General features: G+C 35.4%; 2 protein-coding genes and 1 pseudogene across 5 annotated transcripts; 1 reads left to right on the forward strand and 2 right to left on the reverse strand.

Annotated features, from left to right (window-relative positions):
* Positions 1–81: 81 nt before the first annotated feature.
* LOC121787070 lies at positions 82–2,181 on the forward strand (annotated as a pseudogene).
* On the reverse strand, positions 2,172–3,358 carry LOC121787071. The gene is made up of 3 exons (XM_042185685.1): positions 2,973–3,358; positions 2,798–2,892; positions 2,172–2,522 (listed from the first exon to the last, which is right to left on the reverse strand). The coding sequence occupies exons 1-3, from the start codon at positions 3,256–3,258 to the stop codon at positions 2,424–2,426; spliced, it is 480 nt and encodes a 159-aa protein (XP_042041619.1). The 5' UTR covers positions 3,259–3,358; the 3' UTR covers positions 2,172–2,423.
* Positions 3,359–7,042: 3,684 nt separating this feature from the next.
* On the reverse strand, positions 7,043–10,228 carry LOC121787634 (nucleobase-ascorbate transporter 6-like). 4 transcript variants are annotated; one of them, XM_042186431.1, is made up of 13 exons: positions 10,021–10,228; positions 9,814–9,927; positions 9,356–9,453; positions 8,995–9,269; positions 8,832–8,907; positions 8,687–8,746; positions 8,415–8,599; positions 8,234–8,330; positions 8,013–8,158; positions 7,850–7,941; positions 7,701–7,763; positions 7,466–7,611; positions 7,043–7,376 (listed from the first exon to the last, which is right to left on the reverse strand). In XM_042186431.1, the coding sequence occupies exons 2-13, from the start codon at positions 9,902–9,904 to the stop codon at positions 7,158–7,160; spliced, it is 1,548 nt and encodes a 515-aa protein (XP_042042365.1). In that variant the 5' UTR covers positions 9,905–9,927; positions 10,021–10,228; the 3' UTR covers positions 7,043–7,157. The 4 variants fall into 4 exon arrangements, with proteins under 4 accessions (XP_042042365.1, XP_042042363.1, XP_042042364.1 ...); XM_042186429.1 differs by having other exon boundaries at positions 7,701–7,778; positions 10,021–10,221; XM_042186430.1 differs by having other exon boundaries at positions 7,466–7,626; positions 10,021–10,217.
* Positions 10,229–11,775: the final 1,547 nt, after the last annotated feature.

The following is an 11,775-nucleotide window of genomic DNA, read 5'->3' on the forward strand; positions in this document are numbered from 1 at the left end:
ATTTAATTAAAAAAATAAATCTTCAGATTAAATAAAAATATGAATTTCGAATTTAGTTACTAAATTCGAAGAGATGTTCTATACAGTGAGAATTCGGCGGTTCCGGCAGCGGAAAATCGTCGGCGATTGGGAACTAGGGTTCCATATTCTCTTAGTTGGGACCAAAATTGAATTGGGTTTCTTCATGCAATCGAGCAGAATTTTCCCGCCATTCCGAAATCAATTAGATGCAACCCTTTGCAGTCTCTCACATCTCCGGAAGATTCATCTCTCAGCTACTAAGCAAACGCCCCGGCATCTCTTAAATTAAGCAGATTCAGGCGCAGATCATCCTCCAATCACTCGCATCGGCGCGCCTCTCTTTGATCGATTCGCTCATTCACTGCTATCTTCACTCCAAGAGCCTCAGCTCCGCGAGAATCTATTCGATAACCATCGGTCTTCACCGCCCCCGCCGGTTCTGCTATGGAATCTCATGATGCGCGCTTACTCGAAGCTCCGGCACTCTTCAGAGCCCATCAATCTTTTCCGCCGAATGATCGACGCTCAAGCGAAACCAGACGAGTACACATTCACTTTCGTGATCACTTCCTGCGCTCATCAAGATACGGTTTTGTGTGGGCAGGTCGTCCATGGAGTGACGGTAAAGAATGGGAATGTCTTGAATTTATACATGGCTAACTCTTTGATCGGTATGTATGCTGCTTTTGCTAGAGTGGGTGATGCGTGTGAGGTGTTTGACGAAATGTCTAAAACAGACGTGTTTTCATGGACTAGTTTAGTGTCTGCCTATGCTAAGAATGGAGATATGTTAAAAGCAGGTGAGGTTTTTCGGAGAATGCCGTTGAGAAATGATGTAACTTGGGCTGTAATGATTTCGGGTTTTGTTAGCTCTGGAATGTACACTGAGGCCCTTGGATATTTTCATGATATGTTTCGTGAATTCAAGCCGAACGAAGCAGTTCTCGTCTGTGCTCTCTCCACCTGTGCAAATCTCGGGGCTTTTGATCAAGGGAAGTGGATTCATGGCTGTATCGATAGTAATCGCGCTTTACAAAGTTCTAATACTATGACTGCTCTCATTGATATGTATGCCAAGTGTGGAAGGATAGATTGTGCATATCTCGTTTTCGACAAGATCACGAAACGAGACATTCACAATTACACTAGTATGATATCAGGTTTGTCCATCCATGGGCGTGGCGAGGAAACTATATGCGTGTTTCAGCGAATGTTAGCTGAAAAGCTGAAACCTAATGATATCACTATTTTGGGGGTTCTCAATGGATGCAGCCATTCAGGCCTTGTGCAGCATGGCTCGTCGATATTTTACAGCATGGAGAGTTCGTGGGGTGTCGTGCCTAAGATTGAGCACTATGGTTGCTATGTCGATTTGCTTGGCCGTGCTGGCTATCTGGCTAAGGCATTTGGAATAGTCAAGACCATGCCTATTAATCCAGATGTGGTTGTATGGAGGACTTTACTCAGTGCCTGCAGAATTCATTCGAATCTGAGTTTTGGAGAGCGCGTGATCAGTTATTTAGAGCTACTCGACTGTGGTAGTTACTCTGGAACTAAAGTGCTGCTTTCAAACTTGTATGCTTCTCTAGGTAAATGGGGGAAAGTCTCTCAAGTTCGAAAGATGATGGGAAAGCAGAAGAATCCTGCAGATATCGGATGTAGTTGGATAGAGGTGGATGGCGTTGTTCATGAGTTCCGAGTTTCTGATGTGCTTCATCCTCAGATAGCTGAGATTCGGGAGAAGTTGGGTGAGATATTGAAAAGAGTTGGTTATGCTGCTGATGCCACACGTGTCTCGTTTGATCTAAGCGAGGAGGATAGAGAGCAAGCGGTGGCTTGGCATAGTGAGAAGCTAGCAATTGCTTATGGGCTGATGAATACTGCTTCTGGTGCTTCGATTCGAATAATGAAGAATCTCTGGACATGTGAGGACTGCCATGCTCTTCTGAAGACCATCTCCAAAGTTTATGATAGGGAAATCGTGGTCAGAGATCGTGCTCGTTTCCACACTTTTAGACGAGGCAAGTGTTCGTGCAACGACTACTGGTAGTGTCAAGATCAGTGACTGGGAAACCTTTCATAGTAGGTGATAAGTTATGGATATTTTCCTCTGTTTTGACATATGAAGTTTTAAACATGATCATACAAACTTATTTCTAACATGATCTTATTTATGCCGAAATCTAATTCTTCAAATTTAAATTTTGAAGATCCAAAGTTTAACAGAAAATGAAAATTAGAGAGAGAGAGAATGGTATATACATAAAGGGATTTGCTATTCATTGAATTAACCCTTCAAAATTAGGCCACTTGAATTTGCCTGTTTTGAACTACTATTAATCTTCAATCCAACATCAGGCCCCAAAAAAAAAAGAAAATAAAGGAGAAAAATAAAAAATAATTCAGCTTCCAGCTTCAGAAATTGCTTTTAATGATGGTTGCCAGCCTCTAGATCTTGATACTGCTGTATTATTTCTTGATCTCTGTTTTTCTTGCTTCACCTGAAATAGATCATAAAAAATATTTATTAAATTTATTGGAAACATTAGCTGTATATCTTCAAACTATCTGGCAGGTTGCTTATATAAATTTGATGGCCAGTTAATATCACTGCTTTTTGTCATCTTAATTATCACTTTGTTGAACTGTATGTGTACTAATCCCCTCTTTCTTTAATCATCCAATAATAATTGAGTAAATAACTAATTCAAGATTCACATATTCTTAATCAAACTCATTACAGTAGAGTAAATTAATAACTCGAAGAGAAAAATACCTGAGTTTCAAATTGTGGGCTTAATTTCTCTATTTTGTCAGCACCCTCTAATTTCAACTTAGCTTGTTTCTTAGCCCACAGCCCTTTCATCACTTCTGCAAGAACAAAAGGAGAAAAAATTAAATAAAAATGAAACAACACTAAACATTAAGAAAGAATTAGCAAATTAATTAACCTTTAGATGCAACAAGTCTGTAGACATGACCAATAGCAAGAGTGTCAGTTGGCCTAAGAAGTTTGATCCTCGTTATTCGAAGAGGGGTGTTCTTGTCATTTACAGTAGTGGCGGCGGCCGCGGTGGAGGAGGAGTACAAGGTGGTGGTGAGGAGGAGGGCGACGTAGTGGCCGGGATTCATCTTCATGATTTCATTTGCAGACACAGTAGAATACAGCTTGTCTGCTCTTCCATTTGGATGTTGTATCACAATAGTTGCAGTATCAATGGCTTGACAGTTGCCCATTTTCTTGAGAAAAGTTTTTATTTTGGAGTTGTTGAGGAAGAAGAATTGAGGAGGAATGGAGGGAGATGTGAATTTTAAGAAGGCTAGAGCTCTTTATAGGAGACCACTAATCATGAGCATGCCCTCACCTCTTTATATATTATAGGCCCAATTGCCCTAAACAAAGCTGAAGTTTGGTCAAATTTGAGTTTTTATTTTGTCTTGATATAGTTGTTTTAGTAGATTCGTCACTCTTATCCATTGGGTTCTTATTCGATATTCTTTCTGTAACTCTGTGTTTTGAATATTTTAGTATCGTATTGAAAAGTTATGAAATGCCTATAACGTGTAAATTGATATAAATCCTAGTAACTAATATTCAATGTAATTTGTATACTTATGTTATAGATCTATACATACTCACGAGATCACGTTATGTCATAAAATGGGGGTGCTTGGACTATTTTTTATTTATTTAAAATGCAAAAGGAAACAAAAACATGTAAGAAGATGTTCATTTAGTGTCTCTTCGATAAGTCAATGATATATGCCTTGGTTTGGACCACTTAGTAGTAAATGATGAATCTGCAAACCCTTTTCCTTTCACATGCTAAAAATATTTTTGTTAACGTTAAAATCATGCGAGCCATCATGTTTTTATGTCACACTATTTACTTTTTCGGTTAAAATCATTTATCTTTTCTATGCAGCAAGTTAAACGATAATTAAGTAACTTTATACACAAACAAGTTGGTGTGTTAATGAAAGCATCTAACAAATTAATCTGATTTTAATTTACCATTATATCTTAAACATATCTATATGCACGCTTAGACTTTGAACAATTTGATTGTTATTTGTAGAATATTAAATTTATAGTTGTCGGTAAAATGACTGCATCATATATATTTGATCTTTATTCTAGTATAGTTGGTAAAGATGTTTGTATTTTATTTGTGTGGTCCTAATCCTATTATATTTTCATTGGTTACATTTGTGTAACTTGGGTCATATTCGGAAGCCTTTTTTAAAAAGGACATAAATTGTGAATAAATCAAACTTTTGAGGATTATTTTAATTTTTTTAATATTTATAAATTATAAAAGGGACCAAATCTCAAAGTTTGCACGCCCATTTCTTTCTTTGTCCCGCCCCTTTCTTGAGGAGTAAATAAATTTATGCTAAATGCTTTTTTTCATGATTACAAAATGTTCAACAAAACAAAAAAGATTGTACTGTCACAAAAAAAAATTATAAACAAGTAACAAAAATCAAACTATACTAACATCCAATCGCAAATAAGAGAACCAAGAAACATAGCAAATTAGCAATAAGTAATGTACCAAACTCTAATTCATTTGTTCACTCAATTTCTTGCATTTGAATAATACTCCCACAAAGAAGAAGCACCAATAATTAAGTGGATGTCGAATGTGAATTTATTTTTGGATTAAACTTTTTATCTTTGTGGGATTACATTCGATCGAAGAGTCACCAACAACATTAAAAATTATCAAAATGTGCAGGTTTTGTCCATAGCCACTTCCTCCTTTATCAAACATTTCCTGCCATTTTCAAGATTACCATTTCCATAATATTACTAACAACCCCTCTTGGTTTTCTGATTATAATCTTAATTTTGTTTCCCAAATGTTGAACACAAACTAGCCCCACTCTCTGGGAAAAAAATTGACTAAAAGGAATGCCCCTTTTTTCTTTATTCTTCTCTAAAGTTTTGAAAAAATATAAATTTGGATAGTTATGTTTATACATTTCACTCACATCTAGTAAGACACTAATTATTGCTCATGCGCCACCACCAATTGATGTGTAATGTAGCACTCTTGCTTCTACTAATAATTATGCATGACCTATCTTTGACTAGTTTTGAGGTTCAAATAATTAAACACATTATTTATTGATATATTTAGGAATAAAAAGGAAATCCATTTTGAGGGTGACGTACGTGATCTTAATCATGAAACATGTAGCTATAACGCTCTATTAGCCCATGCCTCCAATTCTTTTTAAAATCAGCCATCAATAATATTCGTTGCTTTAATTTTGCTCCAAGTGTGCCAAGAAATTTAGTTGTTAGTCAACAACAATAAAAATGACCTTTTTCTTTTAAAAAAGAAAAAAGAAAAAAGAAAATTCGAATTCGAATTCTAATTCTAATTTTCGCTGGTAAATCGTGAGTTTTTTTAGGGTACCAGTGTGAATCGCACAGTAAAATACTACAACAAGCTCTTTATGAATTATTGTGAATACGACCCATGAATCAATGATTTGTATTTATGCTTATTTTCAAAGTGTATGTGCTTCTTTCATTACAAAATTGATGTTTCCTTTCTTTCAAGATACACCAAAAAAAAATCTCGCAAGTTATTTTAACTATACAATTATTCAATAAACTAGATTGGTTGAATTAATAATTTTATAGTTGTACCATCGCCTTCACAATTATTTATATTAATAAATTTAATTATACTACATACTTGGACATAATTTTGATGGCATCAAGCGAGTACAAGCCTAGTAGGGCCAGATCTAAGGCAAGTCCATTTCCTTTTATAACCAAAATTTCGAATTAAACATTGGTCAAAACTATTAATTTCCAAAATTCAAAAAATATGTGATGTGTAGCCTGAGAGATCCATTTCTACAATAAAATAATTTTAAAATGTCATCTCCAATTAATTTTGAATTATTTATGGTACGATTCAGTACTATTGTTTTTTAATGAGATTAAATAACTGAAGATGTCAATTGTTGTTTTAGTGTAAAGAAACTTATATTTTGGTGAAGAAAGTTGATTGTTCCTAATATAAATAATTAATGAATATTAGTACTAATTTAATATATTTGCAAATCAATGTCTGTATACCTACTTCAGACCCCTAACATTAATATGATTCACATCAAACGAATCTGGTCTGATATTTATTTATACGACTGCTTAATTCCATACACCTGACTCATTAAATATTTTTCAACAAATATTTAAGTTTCTTTTGCTTCACAAAATTAAAGCACATAATTCTTGTAATTAGTACTACAAAATTAAAGATATATTGCAATTAAAAAATCAGCTATTTACTTGTTTTGTAACAAAAGTTATATTATCATTAAAATAATGAATATATTGTCAAATGAAATCCATAAATGACATAGAATTAACAGATGTAAAAGTGATATTATTAGTGGTTGGGAGCTTGAAACAAACAAAGAGGAGTAGTAGATCAAGTGGTTTTTTCCAACTGAAAACAAAGAAAATCGCAATGATTTAATTTTTTTGGCTTAATTAATTTATTAGGTATTTATGTCTTCAGATCAGACGAATGACAATTCATAGTGGTCCACATTTTTATAATAAAAAATCAGTTTAATATCACTATAATTTGTCAAGCAATCTTCTGGATTATTTTAAAATTAGATTGCATTGGTTCTTTTGAAAGCAAAAAAAATCTTTGTTCAGTTCATGCTCCACTTTTCTCTTTATTGGTTTCTGATTTATGAGACAAAACTGCTTCACTATGTCATTGTAAGTAGAATGTGACTGCTAATAATTATAATATTAATCATAACAAAAGATAATTAAATTATTATTATTATTTTCCAATTCTATCACCTAAACCTTTGTTTGTTCTTGGATGTACATTCAATTTTTAAAGGGTCTGTTCCAATATATTGATAGCAATATTAATCATAAGTATAACTGTTATTGTATTCTATTTTAATGAGGGATATGAAATAGCAGTAAAATGAAAAACAGTAATTAATTGAAATACTTAAAAAATACTAGTAGTACTAATAATAATAATTCATTTTAGAGATACGAGTGCAGTTCGAAACCTATTGATAGGCCCAAATAGCTTGCAGAGTTGGAAATTCATGGCCCGATAAAATTACAATCCGATTTATACAGATGGGAAGTATTTGTTGAGGTTGAAAGGAAGGGCATAGAACTCCTCACTCCTATTATCAGTCTTGAAATCCTTGAACTTATCCCACCAATGCTTGCCTCTGTCCTTCCTTATCTGAGGATCCTTCTTGTCCAGCGTGTTGTCGAAGAGGAACGCCAGCACGCCTGCCACGAACGCCTTGGAGGCGAAGGGCACGTTCACAATGTCGTTGAACTACCAAGAAACAACCAAAGAAATCAGTCAAGAAAAGGCCATCAATGCTTGGTCTTGATCTTGATCAAGACGAAGAAGCGCATACGTACCCATCTCCCCGACGTGTGTGTGGGGCCATGTCCATTGACAGCCGTGTACTCGTTGAAGTACTGAGCCACGGACAAGCCCAGGAAAGTGGGAACTGCTAGTATGAATTTGTTTCTGAAGCTGTTGAGCTGGCAGAATTGGAGGAAAGCTAGCCCACCAACACCTTGTAATAACAATGTCGTTTTAAGTCATAGAAATAGGCTAACTAATGCAGTTTTGAAGTAGTGAAATGCTCACCAAAATAGCCAAAGAAGACACAGTAAAAAGCAGCCACAATAGACATTGGAATTGAAGCAAAAACTGCCCCAAATTTGCCTGAAAATAAACATACATGTTGCTGTTTTTTGTAGACAAATTCCTAATCAAGATATGGGAAAATAAGTTACCAAGAACAGAGAAGAAAAGCATGAAGCCGGCAGATATCTGCATGGTCCTTCGACTACCAACGCGAGTCATTGCAATAAGGCCAGCATTCTCTCTGCAAGAAAGCCATGATTAGTATCATAGATTGTTTATAAAAGAGAGAAAGCTTTTAGTTGTGTGTTTTACATAGAGACTGATGATCCGTTTCCCGTTCCAAACAAACCGGACAGCAAGGTGGCGATGCCCTGCCAGCCTATGCCCCGGCTGAGGATGGACGGTGGCAATGGCGTTGCACTAGCATATCTAGACAGACCAATGAAGCCACCAGTTGCCTATATACAGAAAACATGAATAAATTTTGGAGAGATATAATCAGACAGAAAAGTACTAGCTAAGTGGAGACGAACCTCAACGAGAGCAACGAACGCAGCCATCATCATCGCGAAACATTCACCAGCATCAAACGAAGGCGCTCCCCATTGAAAGGGATATGGGACTCTTATCCTGCACAATTCTAGATCATTAGTATGTAAAACTTCATGGATTTATCCGTGGATATGGTGACAATCATCGATAAGTGGAACATGCCATGGAGCAGCACTGATGAGGCCAGAGTGATCAGTTCTGCAGCTTGCTTGAGTCTTTGGTGATGCACTGTCGTAGGCACCAGCAACGGTGAGTATGTGTGCGTAGATCCACACGATTGACACGGTGATAAGAACTGCAAAGCGCTCGAATATATGCTTTCCTGGTTTTATTATTTGTGGGAGATACTGCAGCAACAAATGATCATTATGCTGTGGAATTAGGCTTCATGAAAAGGGAAAAGAAATTAAACTGAAAACCCGTTTAGACTATACCTGACCACAGAACACCAGAAGAACTAGCTCGGGCAACCCGATTTCAACACATTTAGCAACCTGAACAAGGAAGGCTTGTCAGTCTGATTTCAAGTCATAAAGGTTTGTAACACACAGATAAGGAGGCAAGTGAGCTTGCACGTACCCCGGGAAAGCCAAGTTCGTAGAGGCCAAAACCAGAAAGAAAAACCAACGGAACAACTGAAATCGGACTTAGGAACCTGATCACATAGCAGTAATTCATGACAAAGTTTACTAGCTTGTATCAAAACTAAATAAGAGACTGGTGTTTTGTGTAGATCATCTACCTAACAACGTTGCGCCACAGACCACTGAATCCTATCACTATCTGGATGGTCGAGGCAACAATAAGCGCGCCTTGTGTGGCCCTCATTATTTTCTTGAACCTCGTTATAGGATCTGGATCATCCCATCTACCGGATAAGATGATTGAGATTGTGGGCGCCACGAAGGTGTATGAGCCACCAATCACAGCAGGTAATCGGGTTCCAAACCATGTTTGCAGGAGGGTGTTGAGCCCAGTAACAAACAGCAGAGTTTGGATGACTTTTGCTTTCTCCTCCTGCATAAATGCAAGTAGATGATACTAATGAATAAGGCCTCATTTAGAAGGCGAAACTGGGATACAAAAACTGCGGTTCGCCTCACGTTTCCTCCTCCCATCTGAGGAACCAACGCAGTCGGTATGAGGACAGTCGTGCCGAGCACCACCAAATAATGTTGGAAGCCAAGAAGGATGGCCTCAGCTGCAAAACCAAGACATCAAACATCTCTACATTCTTAAAACTGATAAAATTAACAAGTATTGTCTGAGAATTATGTTTAGATACTGTGAGATCAAACATGTGCTACATGTTATGAACAGAATTCTAGTTATGAATTTGATGAATGAATAGAAATAAGCAAAAACATGAATGATTCCACAAAAAGATCAAAACTTGGTCAAAGAAACAGAACACTTAACATGGACACCTACAGATATGCAGAAATCAGACAAAGAGAGAGGATTAAAGCCCAAGAACTCCACAATCACAAAGAGAGAACACAGTATACTAAAAATATGAATGAAAATAAAAATAAAAATAGAAAAAATATGAAATACTGACGCCATGGAGGGGGGCTGGTGATGCAGTATGCAACATTTGGAAGTTGATCTTTAGGAGGGTGTGGTGCTGGCTCATCTAGCTTTGCTGCCATTTCTTTCTCTCTTCAATCTCTCTCTGTAAACATCAACTTAATCTCTCATTCTTCAGAGAAGCAGCACTGAAATATATGAATCAAGACAACTGTTGACGTGGAAGTATGCAGCATACCTTTGTTTTCTGCTAATAGTGAAATGAAGAAGACAACATGAAAACAGGGGAAATAAGAAAAGGAGTTGTAATAGTGTGTGCTAAGAAAATGTGATAAAAGTATATGAATAGAAAGTAGCCCACAAAATAAATTGAATAAATCAGAGACTCAACATAAAAACAAAATCGAAATCAGCCAAATAAAAGGAAAAAGGAAAGAACTTTGTAGAGAGGTGGCAATGCTAAATGTGAAGATAAAAAGATGAAAACTGGTCCCAATTTCATACTGGAATCTCTCTCAAAGCATTTGTGTTCATGATTAGATAAAATAATTTGATGATTTAAATATCTCATTGAATATTTTACTGTATCGGTACAGTTTATAAGTGTTCAAACTTGAAAGTCAGGTCTTCATCTGCAGACTGGTAGATATAGGAGGAGCAATTGAATTCAAACTAGTCAGGTGTTTGGACAATTGGTTTATCACTTTTTTCAAATCTAATGAATTTTAGTACTACTACTACTATATACTGAGGAAATCACATTTTTACCTCTCTTTTTTTACTAATAAAAAACACATTTTCCTTTATGAGCACCTTCGGCCTTGAGTCTTGATGCAGTAACGTTTTTAAGTAAAATTAGTCGCTTTATCTTCACACGTTTTATATAAATTACCATACACATTTATAAATTTGCCTGATGCTCATTTTTTTTGTGAGAGATAGAGGTTGCTTTGTATATGCTTTGATTCTACTTTTTATTTGCCACTCTCCCTTTTTATTTTGTATAATAGCTACCAAATATTCAAAGGGAATATCTTTCTCTCTTTATTCACTTTCCCAAAAGCATACCAAGACAAATTGAATTGTAGGCCTTACTCTCTGATATATATTATATATAAGAGAATTCTAAACTTATCCCAACTTTGTATTTTAAAAATTTTATACCTTTGGGAAAAAAAACTGGGCTGAATTTTTAAACTTTCATTACAACATAAAATAAAATCAATATTGCTTGGTGTATATTGCATTCATATCTTATCACTTTCACTAATGGGCTGAATCTTCCCCTTTTGAGCCCAAAAAATAACTGAAACTAAACTGGGCTATTCAAAGTATATAATTGGGCTTTTTGTCGAACCAGTGATAGAAACTTATTTACGATGCTTCAAAAAGATTAGAAATAGTAGTAAATTAAATTGATAAATCAATTTATATCAGAGATAATTATGTAGGTTATCTGAATATGTTATATGGGTTCATTTAATGTTACGAGTATAGTCAATACTAATTACACGTTATAATTTTTTTGGTGTTCTACAGTAGTTTGTGTATTTTTCTTATTATTAAAATGTGGGAAGTGGCTCAACCAAACAAATACTGTTAAATAAAATAGAGAGAAAAACTTCGATAGGGATAATAGCACATTGCTTAGATAATATACACGTGCTTAGGTAACCATTAGTTAATACTCCGTTCTTTCGATAAAATCGGTACAAAACAAATTTTAATGTATGATTGTAAAATAGAAGTGGGATAACAAAATTAAAATTGAAATATTGTTATTAGCAGAAAATGAGGTCACGTTATTCGAAAGGAAAAAAGTTCACTATAAATGGTAGATAAACCCCAATTTCCACTAACTCATTCTAATCACATTCACTACTATATAAACATTAGTCACACATTTAACTATCTTTTCTCATTCACTTTCCTTTATATTTCTTATAACCCTTGTCGAACTCAAATAAGACTCATAATAACGAACGGAGAAAGT

This window comes from Salvia splendens, chromosome 22 (genome assembly GCF_004379255.2).
Source record: "Salvia splendens isolate huo1 chromosome 22, SspV2, whole genome shotgun sequence".
NCBI lineage: Eukaryota > Viridiplantae > Streptophyta > Magnoliopsida > Lamiales > Lamiaceae > Salvia > Salvia splendens.

Bases quoted from the DNA above. Each gene is read 5' to 3' on its own strand.
- LOC121787071 (XM_042185685.1), bottom strand. From the start codon at position 3,258: ATGGGCAACTGTCAAGCCATTGATACTGCAACTATTGTGATACAACAT. The intron at 2,893-2,972 runs GTTAATTAATTT...TTGTTCTTGCAG, and splicing joins CAGACTTGTTGCATCTAAAG to AAGTGATGAAAGGGCTGTGG. The intron at 2,523-2,797 runs GTATTTTTCTCT...GATCTATTTCAG, and splicing joins GCCCACAATTTGAAACTCAG to GTGAAGCAAGAAAAACAGAG.
- LOC121787634 (XM_042186428.1), bottom strand. From the start codon at position 9,904: ATGGCAGCAAAGCTAGATGAGCCAGCACCACACCCTCCTAAAGATCAA. The intron at 9,454-9,813 runs GTCAGTATTTCA...TTGGTTTTGCAG, and splicing joins CACCAGCCCCCCTCCATGGC to CTGAGGCCATCCTTCTTGGC. The intron at 7,942-8,012 runs GTAAAACACACA...GCTTTCTTGCAG, and splicing joins AACGGATCATCAGTCTCTAT to AGAGAATGCTGGCCTTATTG.